Source organism: Sceloporus occidentalis, unplaced genomic scaffold (assembly GCF_023333645.1).
Source record: "Sceloporus occidentalis isolate IW3139 unplaced genomic scaffold, rSceOcc1.0.p SCAF_8, whole genome shotgun sequence".
Taxonomy (NCBI): domain Eukaryota; kingdom Metazoa; phylum Chordata; class Lepidosauria; order Squamata; family Phrynosomatidae; genus Sceloporus; species Sceloporus occidentalis.
This window is the reverse complement of record NW_028316988.1, coordinates 2381400-2399023: the sequence shown is the minus strand read 5'-3', so window position 1 is coordinate 2399023 and position 17624 is coordinate 2381400. Positions and strand designations below refer to the sequence as shown.

The 17624-nt window shown below is 46.8% G+C and overlaps 1 protein-coding gene across 5 annotated transcripts in view; it reads right to left on the bottom strand.

The window, feature by feature from the left end:
- The window catches only part of LOC149307654 (zinc finger protein castor homolog 1-like), a 246181-nt gene that overhangs the window by 100959 nt on the left and 127598 nt on the right, over nt 1–17624 (bottom strand). For 4 of the 5 annotated variants that reach the window (XM_089534168.1, XM_089534172.1, XM_089534171.1 and 1 more), the window contains exon 1: nt 8991–9179. The exons of the other annotated variant lie outside the window; for it this stretch is intronic. In XM_089534168.1, the coding sequence (XP_089390294.1) occupies nt 8991–9039 (49 nt within the window). In that variant the 5' untranslated portion in view covers nt 9040–9179. Of the gene's footprint in view, nt 1–8990; nt 9180–17624 lie in introns of those variants that run through there. 5 annotated transcript variants of the gene reach the window in all.

The window sequence follows — 17624 nt, the reverse complement described above, 5'->3', positions numbered from 1 at the left end:
ACCCTACAGGAATCTCCCCAACTTCACCATGAAGTTTAGGGAGCCCTTCAGTTTCACCCAAATGTCCATGCCACTCCAAACTCTGCTGGCTCCAACACATGCCACACTGCTGGTCATGGATGCATATGCCAGGGCCGAACGTCAGGCCAGGACCAGAAACTGGTAGCAGAACTGCCATGACTTCAGTGTGTAAAAACCACATCCTCACTTCATGCAGAGATGTGTCCCAAACATGGATGTTTGCAGGAGTCTTCTGCAGTGCTAAACTTGGCAGGTCTCAGTGGGATCATGGCATCAATGCAACAGCTAATAACTTTCCCCCTCCTTTGATGCCCAAGTATCATGTTCCTCTGGGAAGGGTCTCCATCCAGGAGAGCCTTCGATCCTAAAAATTAATGTTACCTGTCTTAGCGCCCTCCCCACAACCCCCGGACCCCCTCCCATTGCTCCTCTCCAGGGAAATCAGTCTAAAAGGGGCTAATGGAACAATGTCCCTCTTTCTCTCTCTCTCTCATTCTCTCTCTCTTTTTATTAGCATTTGTGGAATTTATTCCCAAACTCTCCTAATCTTTCGTACACAACCATTTGATTTGCATAACCCAGCCCCCTCTCATAAAAACTGGCTGCTAGTTTAATTAAAAAATGTAAATTTGCTGTCATCTCGGGGCTTGGTGAATTAGGACGACATCGGCATTTTTTATTGCTGAAGACGTCCAAATTGATCCGGTCCGCAGTGAACCAGAGGGTTGCGTAGGCGCACGGTGCACATGCGCACGGCCAAACGGGATTGGGACCGGTGGACATTCGAGTTAGATAACGCCAGAGTTGCCCGTCCCTTGCTTGTTGTGTCCTAAAGTGGAAAGGCGAGGGTAGCTGGCTCCTTGACCGCCTCTTCGGTCAGGAGGGTGGCCATTTTGAAGATGTCACCCTTGAAAGCTGCCAACTTGGCTGGTGCTCTGAGATGCAGAGACCTGCCCTTCTCTTATGCTTACTGTTCCTGGGTCAGGATAAATCAGACATGGATTCCCAAAACTGATTCTTGACTAGGGGCCCCTCCATACTTCACAATTATAACACTTTTGATACTACTTTAATGGCCATGGTTGAATCCTACAGAGCCTTGGGGTTTGTAGTCTGACACTAGAGCTCTCTGGATTTCATAGGATGTTTCCATAGTAGCTAAACTGGAACCATAGTTCTTCAGTTGTATAATATGAAAGGGCACCAGGTCCCACTTACTTTAAAGGGTACTGAGGGCTACAGAACAAATCCATCAAAGGAATGGCACCCTTTGAAGGGACGAACGACAGAGGATGAAAGAGAAAGGCGGAAAACATCTTCTCTTCTTCCCTTTCTCTCTTTCCAAGGCCCAAGGCTGCTCTGCAAAAGCAACATTCAACTGTCCAGTTCCTGGTTTGGAAGAATTAGAAGCCAAGAGAATGATTCTCCTCTGAAAATGTCTGGTTCGGCAGACAAGAAAATACCAAGATCTTGTTACTGTGAGTGAAGGCAGGGCTCACTATTATGGGAAGGAAGAGCGTATTAGCCTCATAAGACATCTCTTGCCCACTCAAATGGACAAGAAAGAGGCTCTAAATCAGAGGAAAGTAAGATGATCCAGACCAGAAGCCTAATATACTAATCTCAAGAGCTTGAAACAACGGCTAGTATCTGTTGATGGACCTCTGTTCTCTTTGAGACTTTGTTTCGCACATTTTTGGGATGGTATGTTCGAATAACCTATGCATTGTGTGAGCAAGGACTCTCTCTTGGAAGCCTTAAATGTGAAGAGCATCTGGTTTATTGGACGACCTTAATTTCTAGGAAAGTCATTTGGGCCATAACTATGGCATGGTAGGAAGCGGATGAAAAATGCGCTGGCGGTTGATGCCTCTCTACTTGTTGGATCACTTTTTGACTTATTTTTTTTATTTCAAATGCCAATATGAAACAAATAATCAAGTTGCAGAGAGAACGATCCCTAACAATAACACAACTTTAAAACACAGCTGGGGAACATATGGCTTTAGAGCTGACATTGGTATGTTGAGGCTCGCCATCCTGACAGTATTGGGAAGGCCAACATGTTCTCGTCCATCTTTTAAGGAAGAGGTTTCCAAACTTTGGTCTTCAGGTTGTTTTGGACTTCAACTCCCAGATGCCCTAGCCAACTTGGCCAACAGCCAGGAATTCTGGGAGCTGAAGTCCAAAACATCTGGAGGACCAAAGTTTGGGTACCACTGCTTTCAGGGCTCTGCGTGCCAAAGGAGTTGGTATGCCCTCTGGCCCACCAGAATGACTTCAAATAAAGGGAAAATGTCCCTTTATCTAGAACAGTGGTCCTCAACCTCTGATCCTCCAGATGTTTTTGACTTCATCTCCCAGTTGACCATGCTGGCAAAGGCTTCTGGGTGCTGAAGTCCAAAACAGGTTGCAAACCTCTAGATCTAGAACAACATCCAGATCATACAATGAGGGTCCAAAGAAAGAACAACAACAACAAGTGGTTTATCTTTTGCAATAGGCTCCTGCTGAGAGCAAGTGTGGAATAGTGGTTTGAGCATTGGACTATGACTCTGGAGACCAGAGATCATATCCCGGTGGTTCGCTGTAAATCAGAAATGACTTGAAAATACACAACAACAACATCAACAACCCATTGGTAGGTCTTGGGGTTCCAGTAAAAAAGCAGATCAGATCTGGAAAGCCTCACTCACTAGTACATAATAATATATAAGAAGTGATTCCATCATGCTGTACTCAAGCGTTTCCCACAATGGCAGAGGAAAGAAGGGAACCAAGATGAATCATTCCAGGAAAACATTTTGTTTTTAGGCGACTGAGAATGAGAGTGCAACTTATAAAAAGCAAATTGAATAGGCACCTCCTTCCTCATGAACTGGAGTGTGTTTATTGCTTATTCACAGTCCCAGAATACGCTCTCTTAATTTTATTCTATGGGGGGAAAAATAACGCGAGAGGATATTGCATAAAGAAAATGGTGGCCTGCTGAGTTGCTTGGTACACTAATAGCTTGAAAGTTGCAGAATTGTCTTTATTGGGTCTCGACCATAGACAGACTACCCTCACCCCACGCTAGAATATCTCCATTTATCACAGAGAGAAGAAGTGAGTTGAAACCAGCCTCCTTTTATAGCTAAGCAGGTCAGGATTTGTTCAATGTTTGGATGCAAGGCCACTAAATGGCTCTTGATTTGTTGGAGATCTGTTTTGGAATTGGAAGAACTCAAATATCCAAGCCCCATTGGGTATAATGGCTGCGTGGCCCATGGGCGCGCATGCCATGGGCACGCATGCCATTTTGTCCCTCCTGGGTTTCCATCTGTGGAAATTCAAGACTGTGAACATCCTGTCGTCCACAAACTAGGAGGGTTGACTATATATCACATTCCAGGGTGGAAGAAAGCTGGGGCATAAATGCACTCAATCAGTTTTAAAAAAGGAACGTCACAGAAAGCCATTTCTTTAGAATGCTGGAGTCTGTTAATAGAAGGAGGAAGCAGAAAGAGCACAGAAGGAGCATACAGATCTTTATTTATTTAGCCCTTTCTGTGCTGCCATAATGATATGGGCAAATGGATGGCACCAGAGTATTGCATTTGCCTGGTAAGCCAAGAGAACCAAGCATTTCATATCAGAAGAGGGGCAGAACTTTCTGACCATCTTCTTTCCCACTAACCTGCAAAATGTTTATACTAGGCTGCTAAAAAGTAAGCGTTCTATGTTTGAAACTGAAGTGTTGTTTAATGGTTTTTAACTTTTGTATTGATGGCGTTTTAGTTGTGCAGTAAAAGCCTTTAGACCACCTCGAATCTTGCAATGCTTGGAAAGTGGGATACAAATAAAATAACTAAATCAATAAATGCCTGTGTTACATGGTTGGCTTGTAACCCAGCACCAATCCCTGCCAAGTTACTTACAGTATGTGGGTTAATGCAAAAAGCTGTGGCAACAACTCCAACTTAAGCAACCATTGGCACACAGCAAGAGGAACAACTGTCCCGACTCTTTTGCCTCTCACCTGGCACCTTTCCAGACATGGCTCAAAGGGCATTGAAAGGGAGTGTGTGTCTCAATGGCACAAGGAGATTGGCGGGTCCCAAAGAGAGATAAAGAGTGTCGAGCGAGAACACAACAAGCGGGTTTACCCACACACAGAGAGAGAGTAATGCTGACCTCAACACAAAATCCCAAGGCCCACATTCCCATGGCTTAGCCATGGACTTCCAGGTCGGAACAGAGAATAGCTATGTTTTCAATCAGCAAGTGTAGGTAGGAGGCCCACAAGTGTGTGGTTAAATTTGATTCAATTCCATGTGCAATTATCTATACAGTGGGCCCTTGTTATCCGCTGGGTTTTGGTCCCAAGATCCCCCATGGATAACAAAATGCGTGGATACTCAAGTCCCATTAAATATAATGGCACGGCAAAATGGTTTCCCTTATGTAAAATGGAAAACCAAGGTTTGCTATTTGGAATTTATACTTTTTTGGAACATTTTCAAGCTGTGGATGCTTGAATCCATGGATAAAAAAATCAGTGGATAAGGAGGTCCGACTCTATTAAATTAGAAGCAATAAGATAAAACAGGTTAAAATCTTTTTGTCTGGGCAAAGACAAGAACAGTTTGATTAAGAAACAATGGCATATTAACATGGAGTTCTTCTAGTCTAGGAAGTCAGGTATAAGCATACAGATAGAAAAGTATGCACCGATCAATGATATTAGGATTAGATATAATAGACTCCTACAAGAACTTTTGTATAAGATATGTATAAGAATAAGTGTATCTTTTCTTTTTGTGTATAGGTATGAATATAATTTTAATCAGTTTGTTTGTACACTTGTTTGTTTGTCTTTGTATTTTTGTGTTTTATGTTATTTTATTTTCAAGTGTGTCAAAGCTTACAAGGCGGAGGAACCTTCACCACCTCGGTGCCTTGGCCTTCGGAGCTCAACTTCAATACTACTAACAGGTAGTCCGTCCACAGCCATGGACCAAAGTGGGAGTTTTGATGAAGTTTTAGTTATGTTGAGTTTCCAGGATGGATTGATTTCCCAAACTGGAGAGTTCATAAAATGGAAAGAGACTGGAAGGAGGCCTGGGAAGGTTGCAGAACGGAGCGCAATTCAAAGATATAGCCGTGTTTGTCTGTAGAATCAGTATGCAGAGAGATCTGGAAGCACCTTTGAGACTAAAGTTGGCAGCATGAGCTTTCCTAGACTTAATTCTACTTAATTCGGACCGAATGCATCTGAGGAAGTAGGCTGAGGAAGTCTAGGAAAGCTCATGCTGCCAACTTCTTTCTTTCATTGAGTCCCAAAGGTGCTACAAAATGTAGCGCAATGTCGTTCTAATCCCTAGCAATTAGGTTTTTTCCCCTCTTAAGGCTGAGACATCAAATCACTCGACTCCTTTCCAAATCCCAATGTCCAGCCTCCAAAGGGAAACAAGAGGCGCACGGCCACATCCTTAACAAGTACATCTCAAGCCTACGCATTAAAGCCCTTGACCTAATAAAGAACGAAAAACACGCCCAAGACGAGATGATTCCAGAACCGACATTTCAAAACAATGCACATGAAAGCCTTTCCTGATGCTTTTAATTCCTGGCATAATAAACCGGTAATTAAATAAAATGAAATTTTAAAACGTACAGAAAACACACACACACACACACACACACACACAGGGCTGTGCTTTCCAACCAAAATAACAGGTGCAAAGTTGAGGCCAGTCAATCATCAACCATTTTTTATTACAATCTGATGCCTTATGAAATAATAAATGCCGCACTAATGGTCTCAAACAGGTCAGACCATTGCGCAGAGGCCGATAACTCCTAGTGTGTTTACATTTTAAATATATGTATATATTGGGGGTGGCAAAGACAGGAGAGGTGGTTTCGACTGCGATAAAACAACCCGTGAGATCACTGTTGATTAAGTTATTCCTTAATGTTCTTCACACTTTTGTATGCACTCGCAAAAAGCATTGGAAGAGCAGTGGGTCCTTGTGATCCGCTGGGGTCTGTTTCCAGGACCCTCTGTGGATAACAAAATCCATGGATGTTCAAGTCCCATTTAATACAATGCTATAGTAAAATGGCGTCCCTTATATCAATGGCAAAATCAAAGTTTGCCTCTGAGAATTTATATATATATATATATATATATATGAGAGTATTTTCAAGCTGTGGATGCTTGAGTGTAGCCTGAGGATAAGGAGGGCCGACAGTATTTTAACCAGTGTAAAGTAAAAGGCTTTCATGGCCGGCATCCATAGTTTGTTGTGGGCTTTTCGGGTGATGTGGCCATGCTCTAGAAGAGTTTATTCCTGACGTTTCGCCTGCATCTGTGGCTGGCATCTTCAGGGAAAAAAGACTTCTTGTTCTCTGGAGATGCCAGCCACAAATGCAGGCGAAACGTCGGGAATAAACTCTTTGAGAACATGGCCACACAGTCCAAAAAACCCACAAAAAGCAACCCTATAATGCTGTGCAAGAGTTGGGCCCAAGACATTTCTGACCACTGGGATGCGGACGTGAATTTTCTCATCACAAGCTCCATCCGTGGGAACCTCCAAAGGCCACGACCCGAAAAGCAGAAAGAGAGGAGAAGGAGGTGGGAATGCATGGGGCGGCCCTCCATCCCAGAAAGGAGGAAAACAAAACCAGCAGCCCTGGGTGCGAGGAAAGGCTCATTAAATGTAATAAGCAGCCTCCTCCTCCTCCTCCTCCTCCGTCAGCCGGCTTGTCCCAAATCAATTAAAATGCCTTTTCATTTAGACAGCACCAAGGAACCTGACAGGCAACCTTTGCGGACAGGAATATGGGGGAAGCGCATGGAAAGAGGGGGGAAAGAGGCAGAGAATGGGGAGAAAATGATCATAATAATACTATGAAGAGGAGGAAGGAACTGAAAGAGGGAGCAAGCAAAAGGTGTCACAAAAGCTACATCACAAACTTGGTGGGTTTCGACGTGGCGCAGTGGTCTGAGCTTTGGGACCCTCTGGAGAACCGGGTTCAAATTCTGGCTCGGAAATGGAAACTCGACTGGGCGAGCGTGGGCAGTTTTTAGTTCAGTTGGTTTTTATTATGGTCATCCAGGTAGAAAGGGGATATATAATAAAAGCAAGGTAAAAACAAGGTTAAAGACAGTGTTTGACCTCGCGCAAGTGACGCTCTCTCAGCCAGAGGATGACAGTTGCAAAACCTATCTGCCAAGGATACTCTGTGGGTTGTCCCAAGTCAGATATGATGCGAAGGCACACAACAACAACAACAACAAGGTTTCTGTCACATGCTGGAGACAGATGCAATGCTCTGCAAGACCCCTAAGAGTCTGCAAAGAGTTGAAAAGGCAACCCACAAACAAGTCTCTTAGTCGGATGTGACAACGCTGGTGTTAAACGGGGAGGAGGAGGAGGAAGGAGCCACTTCCGTACAAGAGCAAAAAGAAAAGCGAAAGAGCCAGGGGACCTTTGGCACCTGACAGGCCCCGAAACCACAAGCCAAGGCAGGAGACCCACCACTTTTGCTCTCCCTACCAGATGCCAATGTGGGATGCATCCCCACAACAGAAGCAACCCAGTTTGACACTGCTTGAGCTGCCATGGGGCCAAACTATGCTTCCCAGACTTCCACGGCATGGAGCCCTGGCAGTTCAAGTGGTGTCAAAGCAGGTGATTGGGACCACAACAATCCCAGAATTCCATAGCATGGCAGTTCAAGCCAGACTGCTGGGACCACGACTGCAAATTCCAGCATTCCACAACATGGCAGTTCAAGCGTTGTCAAACCAGATTACTGTTGCCACAACGACAAATCCCAGCATTCCATAGCACAGAACCATTGTGAGTTAAAGGGGTGTCAAACTAAATTATAGGGGCCACAACAAACTACAGATCCCAGCCTCCCACAACAAGGAGCCATTTAAAGTGGTGTCAAACCAGATTATGGGTTTGAATGAGTCTGGAGACCAGAGTTCGAAACCCACTCTTGGGCAAAAGGTCACACTCTCTCAGCCTCAGGGGAAGTCCTTGGCAAACCCTCTCTGGGCAAAACCTGGCAAGGAAAGCTCAGAAAGGACTTGAAGGCTCCCAATAAGAACCGAGAGAAAAAGAGGCTTGGAGCGGAAAAGTTTCTTTCCTTTTTAAAAGGAGGTTTCCATCATCATCATCATCATCATCATCATCATCATCATCATCATCATCATCATCGTTTTCCCAAAAGGAGGGAAAAGGCAGCCCTCCAAAGGAACTCCGAAAGGAAAAGAGAAACTATGTATAGAGAGTGAGAAAGTCTTTTCAAGAAGATGGGAGGAAAAGGAAACATGGAGGGGAAAACAAATAGACAAAGCAGAGGAGGAAGAAGAGGAAAAGGAAAAAGAAGGGGATGAAAAAAGGGGAGGAGGAAGAAGGAAAAGAAGGGGATGGAGGAAGAGGAGGAAGAAGAAGGAAAAGGAGGAGGAGGAGGAGGAGGAAGGAAAAGAAGGGGTGAAGAAGGAGGAGGAGGAGGAAGAGGAGGAAGAAGAAAAGAAGGGGATCAAGGAGGAAGAGGAAGAAGAAGAGGAAAGGCAAGAAGAAGATCACGAAGAGGAGGAAGAAGAGGAAAAGGAAAAAGAAGAGGAGGAAGAAGAGGAAAAGGAAAAAGAAGAGGAGGAGGAAGAGGAAAAGGAAAAAGAAGAGGAGGAGGAAGAGGAAGAAGAAGAGGAGGAGGAGGAGGAGGAGGAAAAGAAGTGGTAGGAGAAGAGGAAAAGAAAGATCAGGAAGAGGAGGAAAAGAAAGAAGAGGAGGAGGAGGAGGAAGAAGAAGAAGAGTTGGAAAAGAAACCAGAGGAGGAGGAGGAGGAGGAGGAGGAGGAGGAGGGGGCCGTAGGGCCGGGGCCTGCCTTCCCTTGGGCCCAGTCCCACTCTCTCAGCCTCAGCCAGAGGGCCCTCTCCCTCCCTGGCTGCCCCGGGGACTGACCATAGTCGGCGAGTCGGAAGCCCACTTGGGGGAAGTAGTCCACTTTCATGCTCCTGGAGCCTCCCGCGCCGAGAGAGCCAGCCGGAGGAGCAGGAGCCGGAGGAGCCGGAGCCGGAGCCGGAGCAGGCTCGGTTGCGCCGCCCAGGAGGAGCCAGGCAGCAGCGTCGCCGGGAGCAGAGCAGGAGCATCCCGTCCGGAGCCACACAGAGAGAGAGGGACCCAGGGACCGCCGGGGAAGCCGCGCAGCAGCAGCAGCCCGCAGGGGGCGGGGCGGGGGCGGGGCCAGGGAGGAAGCGGACCACGCCATTGGAGGGCAAGGGAGCCCTGGCCACGCCCCTCCCCTCGGCGCCACGCCCCCTCCTCCTCCTCCTCCGCGTGGCTCTGTCTTCTTCTTGCTTCAAGACCAGAGGGAGGAGGATGCCCTTCAATCAAGCCTCTCCTGGGCATCTCTTCTTCCAAAGGGTTTGGCCAGGGCTGAGAGAGTGTCACCCAAGACTCTATATACTTTCTATGGCCACTCCGGGGTTCAGAAACACAATGGCCTCAAGGGCCAGAGGGTCAGATGCTCTCACCTCAGTGAAGGGTGTGGAAACCCTGAGGCCCGACGAAGAGAGACTTAGGGAGACGCAGGGGATCCTTAGCTGGAGAAGGGAAGGTTAAGAGGGGGTATGATAGAGCCCTGTTTAAGTATCTGAAGGGGAGTCGCATTGAGCAGGGAGCAAGCTTGTTTCCTGCAGCTCTAGAGACTAGAACACAGAGCAATAGAAAAAGAGATCCCAGCTCAACATTAGGAGGAGCTTCCTGACAGTAAGAGCTGGGATTGAGAGTTCCTGCATGGCAGAATGGGGTTGGACTGGATGGCCCTTGGGGTCCCTATGCTTTGGCACCGTGCCACCTGAGACGTCCACACCCAGCATGAACAAAAGCAACTCTCCTGCCATCATTCGTCCCTGGCGTCAAATAAACAGAGGTATATTTGTGCCTCTGAATGCTCTATTCTTAGCTCTCCTGGGTGACGCTTGCGCATAGGCCAACCTACACATCCATGTAACCTCTTTGGAAAGTCGTCCCTGTCACCAAATGCCACAACATCCTGTGGCAACTCATTCCACCAGTCAATTACGCACTGTGCCAAGGATGTCCATCCGCACTCCCCTGAGAGTCAACTGGGTCTGAGGGTGACTCCCAGGCAACTATCTCATTCATCGGTAAATGCACATCTATCAGATCGTAGCCTCATGAAATATCTACTTCCCTCCAAGCACCGGGTTCAATAGGAGACAAAGGGTGGGGCACAGAGTATCTTGGGCCTTTTGAACTGGCATGCTGTGGGTTGCTGGGCAGTGCCACTACTCCTGAATGCGGACAGTGAAACTAGTCCCCCTTGCCCCACTTTACTATGGGCACACTGAGATTGGCACGCCAGGAAGGCACTGCCAAAGGGATTGAGATGCCACCATAAGCCAGGTTTCCCATGCGCCGCGGTCCGTCTTTATCAGCAAATGGCTCTGGGTCATTTTAAAGAGTAAACTATGCCACACTCCACAAGAAAAGGCAAGTTATTGACCATTTCCGGAATGACATCCATGGCCACTTTGGCTACGAAGGAATTCCCTTCAGAGTCCCAAACAGTAGCACTGTGGATCTTTAGGTCCCCTGGGAGAAGGGCCTCTGATATTGATATTATTATTATTATTATTATTATTATTATTATGTTTATGTTTATGTTTATGTTTATGTTTATGTTTATTTATACCCCGCCTTCCTCCCAGGGACTCAAGGCAGCGTACAAATCTAAAACAGTCCAAGTTAAAGCACTATAAATATGCCAAGAACAACTAATCTGGTATTCCCAGGCCCTATTACCTGACCTGAACTCGCAACTTCAGGGCAAGGTTTGCAGCACAAAGCTTAACAGATAGCAAGCTATGGCAAAGGGAAACCTTTCCAAGTATCTTGTGTTATCTCTATACACCATTTTCTCACTTTAAAACAGCCTTAATGTGGTTTGAGTGTTGGACTATGACTCTGGAGACCAGAATTCGAATCTGCTGGGAGGCTTGCGGCAAGTTGCACTCTCTCAGCCCCAGAGGATGGCAAAGACAAGCCACTTCTGAACAAGCCTTGCCAAGGTGATAAGTTTGTCTTAGGATCAGAGACGACTTGATCACACTGTGGAAAGGCGGGGTAGAAATAAATATTATTATTATTATTATTGAAGGCACACACAGCAACAAGAGAAGCGCTAATCTTAGATCCACTCTTCTTACTTATCTAAAGTGGTGCCACAAAGGAAAGGTGATAGCAGATTCATTACAATTCCACGTTTTCTAAAAGTATTAAAGCGAGGTGGGGGGGAGTTAAATGGGGAGGATCCATCCCGGGAACATACTACGAATATTAACATGTTCAAGTAGCTACCGATGACTGACCAAATGAAGAAAGTGGGAAGAAGAGGAATGGAGCGGAGTGTCTTGGGAAAAGATCAGGGCTGCTTGGAAACCTTAACAGAAGCACTCCACAATGCAACGTTCTGTTGCAAGCCCCATTTGTAAAATCAAAGGACAGTTTAGTTTGACATTTTGATCCACGAATAGTGAGATCCATGTTAAAAATAATAAATCGGGACCGAATTCCTCTGTCTCTCCCACTTCTTCCTCTTCCCTGTTTCCCTACTTTTGCACCTGAAAGAGATCCACCGCAGAAGGAAACGGCCTCCAAAATGGTGGCACAAATGCCAGTCCAAAAACTTGGAAAGCCCTCCGTCTCTTGCCTCCTGCATTTCTGGACCCAAAGGAATTCCCCCAAACTGTTTGGCAAGAGCTTTGTGCTTTCCCTCCCTGCCTCCGCCGTCGAAGACGAGAGTCCTGCCCTTCCAGAAACCAACCCGCCAAGTACAGGATGTTTAAAGGGGGAAAAAAATAACCCCCAACCTGCGCAAAATACCTATTTAATCGGGTAAATAATCTGTCCGTTTGTTTTAAAGAGAGCGGCTTAGGTGTATTTACCCAACACACCTAGGAACCCTCCCTCGCATTCTTTCCTTCTTCTTTATAAAATAATAACTTTCTTTCCCTCACACAAGGCATGTCTTTGCAGAGAGAGGGAAAGCAGCAGAGGGAAGGAACTGCACATCAGGCGCAAGATACCTTCGAAGCCACATAGATCACCTCCGCCACCGTTAGGTAAAAGGGAAAGGGCTCCGCTTCATGGCTGGGGAGTGAAGATAGGATGTTTAATTAACGTTCCTGGATTGTGAAAAACCCCATAAAAATTCAGGGAAGGAGCGCCGCTTTGCCCCGGGTTTGCTTTGGCATTGAGCAAGTGACACAGAGAAAACGTGGGAAAGGGACACCAATTCCGCGGCATGGGTAAAGTTCAGCCTCTCCTCCTCTGCGCCACCATCTCTGCCACTCACTACGAATCCCCAAAGCTCACCATCCCTTCCCTTCCATTTCTGCCTTGTCTATCTCATTATGGGTCGTAAAAGATGGGCATTACCATGCTTCTCCGTACGGTACAGCACCTGGCACACGCGTGCATTGCAACCGTCCTCTCGCTGGTGGATCTCTGCTCTCTGGCCGTTGGCTCCATGGAAAAACAGCCATCAGAAAGCCAGGAAGACCCATCGCTGGCCTCTGTTTTAGGAGAGTTTTCTGGATGCAAAGCAAACCATTCTGAGCCCCACAAAGGTTTTTGTTTCTCTCACATTCAAACTTTCACAGGGCTGCTTGGCTCCTAGAAATGACCCCCAAGTACCAATGGGTACAGCACAATCCTAAGAATGGCAAGTAGCGATAGGCCCTATTACATTCAATAGGACCTTTCCGCTAGTTGAGTGGGTACAGAACTGTGGCTGTAATTCCTGGACAAAACGACGATGGTGGAGATGTTTACTTTGCCTTTCTGGAAAGCCCACATTCTGATTTTGAGTCCTAAATCCTTGATGTATAGGGTCTCCCTGAATTTTCCCCCCCAAAGGTGAGTGAGACATATTCTGCACATGCTCTACTAGGCCATGATGCAAACGAATGTCAATGAAAGTTGAAGCGAGTTCATAGACGTTTGGCCTCAAGGGCTCCTCTACTGAGTGGGAAGGGAGTTCTGCTCAAACCCTTGAGATTTTCTACAGGCAGCTGCCATAGGTTGCTTGCCATGGCCCAGAACCTGTGGCACTGTGTACAGCCAGCCTGAGCCATGACCCGCCAAAATTACAGGTAGAAATATCTCTTGAACATGTGCAGAGCATGTTTACGGGCAAATTCAGGGAGACCCTACAAGTCAGGGATTCAGTTTGAAAGCTGAGTGTGGCTAGCGAGAGAAAGGGTTCACATTGACCGGTATGGACAGGCTTTACCCACCCAGGCTCCTCACCTGGAACCAGGCTTCCCTTGGGACTTTTGGGGGGGGGGGGGTAATGATCCTCCTCTCATCATTTGGTTGACTCTTGATTTTGCTTCTGGGTTCCAACTTCTGGTTCCTGAAGAAACCAAGCTACAATTCGGAGAAGACTGCATACAGTTTAGCTTTGACACTGCCATAAGAAGGTCCAACTTCTGCAAAACATCCAGAGAAGAGGCTGAGATGGTTCCCCATCCTGACCAATACTTTATGCACAGTGCATGGCTCCTATAACCCATCTTTGCCCCGCAGTTGCCCCCCATCTCTACTCCTAGAGGTGGCTGTACTGAAAAAACACTTCCCTCCTTTCTTTGAATTATTCAAGGCCTGCCAAGTGCTCAGAAACACAGATGAAAGGTGATCAGGGAGGACAAAGGACGATTATTAATGATTAATGATGATTATTGTTATGGAGGCATGGTGATCCTGGAGGCGCTGTGGCACAAACGGCGAGGGCCGCCTCATCGCGCCAAATGGCCGCCACCAAGAATACCCAACCCTTTCCTACGCTGTCTTTATTGGAAAAAATGCGAATACACGGCCTCATTCCTAGGATTCCAGGCAAGTTGCAAAGCAAATACAAGAAGTCACCGTTAAGCTATGTAATAAGACAACAACCAAAAACCAACATTATTTCTTTTTTTTAAAAAATGGAGAGAAATTAAATCCTCTTGAAGATCAGATTATCCATTAAAAGGGCTTCTGATCAGGAAGGATCTGCACCGTGCTTTGAAAACGTGCAGGGTTTTGTACAGACAGGTATCCTTGGTCTCGAGAGATGCAGGTCCAGGGCTAAGAAAGAAGAGAGAGGGCTTAGCAGGAGGTTCAAGGGCTTGCAGGAGACATGTGTGGGAGCTCTGAGCAGCAGACTGCCTTTGCAACATTCAAGACTGCCTTTCTGTGGACTGGAAGTTTGCATGACAAACCCAGACCATCGGGAGCAAAGCTGGAAGACCATCAGGGATTCAGAAATGCTTAGAAGTCTAGTCGATGAGGAGGACATCTAGGTGCTCTTCTGTGATCTGCATGACGCACACGACCCTGGCTTGTCCACCTTTTCTCCCTCTGACACCAGTTTAACATCTGCATGGGAGGCCCATGAATGATAGCAAAGTTGCATGCAGCGATGGTGATGAACTAATGCTCCTGAGCAAGTGCGCAGCTTCACAACATTACTGTTTGGACTGCAACTCTCCAAAACCCACAGCCAACATGGCTTAAATATAGTGAAAAGGTATACAGAGAGACCTTGTAGCACCTTTGAGACTAACTGAAAGAAAGAAGTTGATAGCATGAGCCAACTTGGAAAAAGGAATGCATCTGACAAAGTAGATTGAAGTCTCAGAAAGCTCACGCTGCCAACTTCTTTCTTAGTGTCAAAGGTGCTACAAGGTCTGTCTATGTACTGATTCTGCAGACTAACATGGCTATATGTTTGTATAGTAAAAAGAATTAGGTTTTCCAAGCTCACACCTCCTTTACACCATACAAGGAGTGTGTGTGTGTGTGGGGGGGGGAGAACACCCTCCTTTTAAAGCTGAAAAAACGCCTATCATGTTCTAGGATGGTTCTCCAGATGTTGTTGGGATGCAGCTCCCAGCAAACCCAATGGTGAGGGAGAGCGGGAAGCGTGGTTCTACAATACCTGGAGGACCTGGGGTAACTCCTTTGCCTCAGAATACATTTCTGAAGAAGCTTGATTCCATAGATCTGGCCACAGAGGACATAGTGTTTTCTCTTCCTGTTGATCCTGAAATCCATTAGGCAAAGCAAGGTGCCCTGTTTTTGTCAATTTCTCTTGCTTTGATTGGGATTTCGTCAAAGGAGGCGCCTCAAGGCCCTGGAGGCTGGGCGTTGGGTACAGCAGACAAACCTGTGCACCCTTTTCCTCCAATTCCTCTGCTTTCCCTCCTCGATACGGTTTCAATTACTTCATTGGCAGCATGACATGGCAGACAAGTATTGCCAAAGACCAGTGTGGTGAGTATCAGTACATTTCAGAGCAAACAGGCTGGCAGGATTGCAGGATCTAGCTCACAAAATCTCCCCGTCTTCTGCTAGTCATTGAACACCCACACAACCGTTGTCCCTGCCACTGCCACCCCATGCCCAGTTCCCAGCTTCTGTGATGCCAAGATGGAGAGCGGACTGCCTACTCTCCTTAGACGGATGCAATGTTACACCTCACTTGGGTTGGGGCAAAATAAGTTAGGAAGAGCTAAGTCTACCGTGCCAGATCCCCAAACCCTTGCTTATTGTTTTGCCTAAACCTAAATTCCACCAAAGGCACCTAGATTTAGGGTCAACAGTAACCTCACTGAAAATGACTGGGACCCTGGTCCCCACCCAGTTGCCCATCCTGGGTTAGAGTATTGGATTATTATTTCCAAGATTCAGGTTTAACTCACCTCTGAGCCATGAAAGTTGCTGGGTGACCCAGCTGAACTCACTCTCTCTCTGTCTGACCTACATCACAAGGTTGTTGTGATGACAAAGTGAGGCAGAGGAGGACAGCCACATATGGTGCCTTAACTATAAATGTAATTAATAAAGAAAGAAATAACTGGAGTAGAAAGTGACAGGTATCTCCCAGTAATAGGTTGCTCCTATTTTTAGTGAATGGCTTTGCATTACAAGGAGCAGCCATGTGGGGCATTCTTCAGCAAGCTGATGGATGTGATCCCTGCAGCGCATAGAGCACCAGGGGCTTCCGTTCCCTCTCAGACACAAGGCAGATGGGGATCCCTCATTTCCACCTTCTGCTTGCCCTCTGCACAAGGCTTAGAGCTGTCTCCAGTGGATGTCTGGATGCCCCAGGGCAAGGGAGGCAAAGAGATGGCTCAAAACAGAGAGTTGCCCCACACAGTGATTCGGTGATGACACACGGCGCAGGCAGACAACAGCTCCTGAGTGGGAGAACGCAGTGGCACAATGCTTCCTCCAGTCCAAACAACTCCACTGGCCACCACCTCTCTCTAGCTAACACACGGCCCAAAAAACCCACAAAAAACTACTTCCGGTATTGTTTTATGGTTTGGCATTTTGGGAACGCCATTGATTGTGGACCACTAAAAAGGCCAATGGATGGATCCTAGAGCAGATCGGGCCCAAACTCTCCCTGGAAGCAAAGAGGACTACAGCGACATATCATGAGAAGAAAAAACTCACTAGAAAAGACTATAATGTTTGGTAAAGTGGAGAGCAACAGGAAAAAAGGAAGACCGCGTTCAAGATGGATAGATTCTGTGAGAGAAGCCATGGCCATGATTCTGCAGGAGCAGAGGATAGGGTGACTTGGAGGTCTCTCATACATAGGGTCACCATGGATCGAAGTTGGCTTGATGTCAGTTAACAACAGCAGCATCATTTTTGGAAGTCTGTGGGGTCCTCAGAGTGTCCTGGGATCAACAAATTGAAACAGTGGTTGCCCATCCTTGCTATATGGCGTTCCAAAAATTAGACCACCAAAGCTCCTATGTAGTTGAGCTATGTAGACACAGCAGAAGTGTGCTGAATGATCCTGCTCTAAGAAATATTAAGACTGATGGTGAGCCTTCCCAGGATAATAAAGTCTGCCTGCCCTCTAGGCCCACTTACTAGGCATCCTAGGCACACACATGAGAGTAAGAGGCACTGAACGCACGGAGGGCACTTCTAAGTACACTCACGGTGCCTGTCGCAATCTTCAGCGTTAAGGATGTTTCAATGATAATGGATGGAGAAATTCATTTGCCCTCTTCCTGCAAAGCGAATAGCAACCTGCCTGCCAATGTTGAGCCCTTCCTCCTTATAAAGAGTTCCAGGGAAACATCCTGCAAATACATCAGAGTCCTTACCCGACGCAGTTTAGCCTCACAACCTCCAGGCCATGAAGGTAAATGAAGGCGAGAGAGTGCGATCCATCCAGCGACCTTCATCGCCACTACATGGCGCTGGCTCTCAGGAGGTTGGCTGCCCTTATTAGCGCGTGGCAGGGCATGCCCGCGATTGCTCTGTTGCGCTGGGCACACTACTAATTTCATGTGCTTCTCGGTCATTAGAAAAAGCAGTGGGGAGAAAGTGAAGAGGGGACTTTTGCTCTCTTGTTCTTCCTCCCGGACTGTTAGAACTCAAGAGTTAACCAACAGAAGGGGCTGGCAATTGACGGAAGGAAACCAACGCAAGGGATGCTTCGCACCGCAAGCCCATTGTTAACTTTTCCAAGCTGATTGCCTCAAGATGCGGTGAATCCCT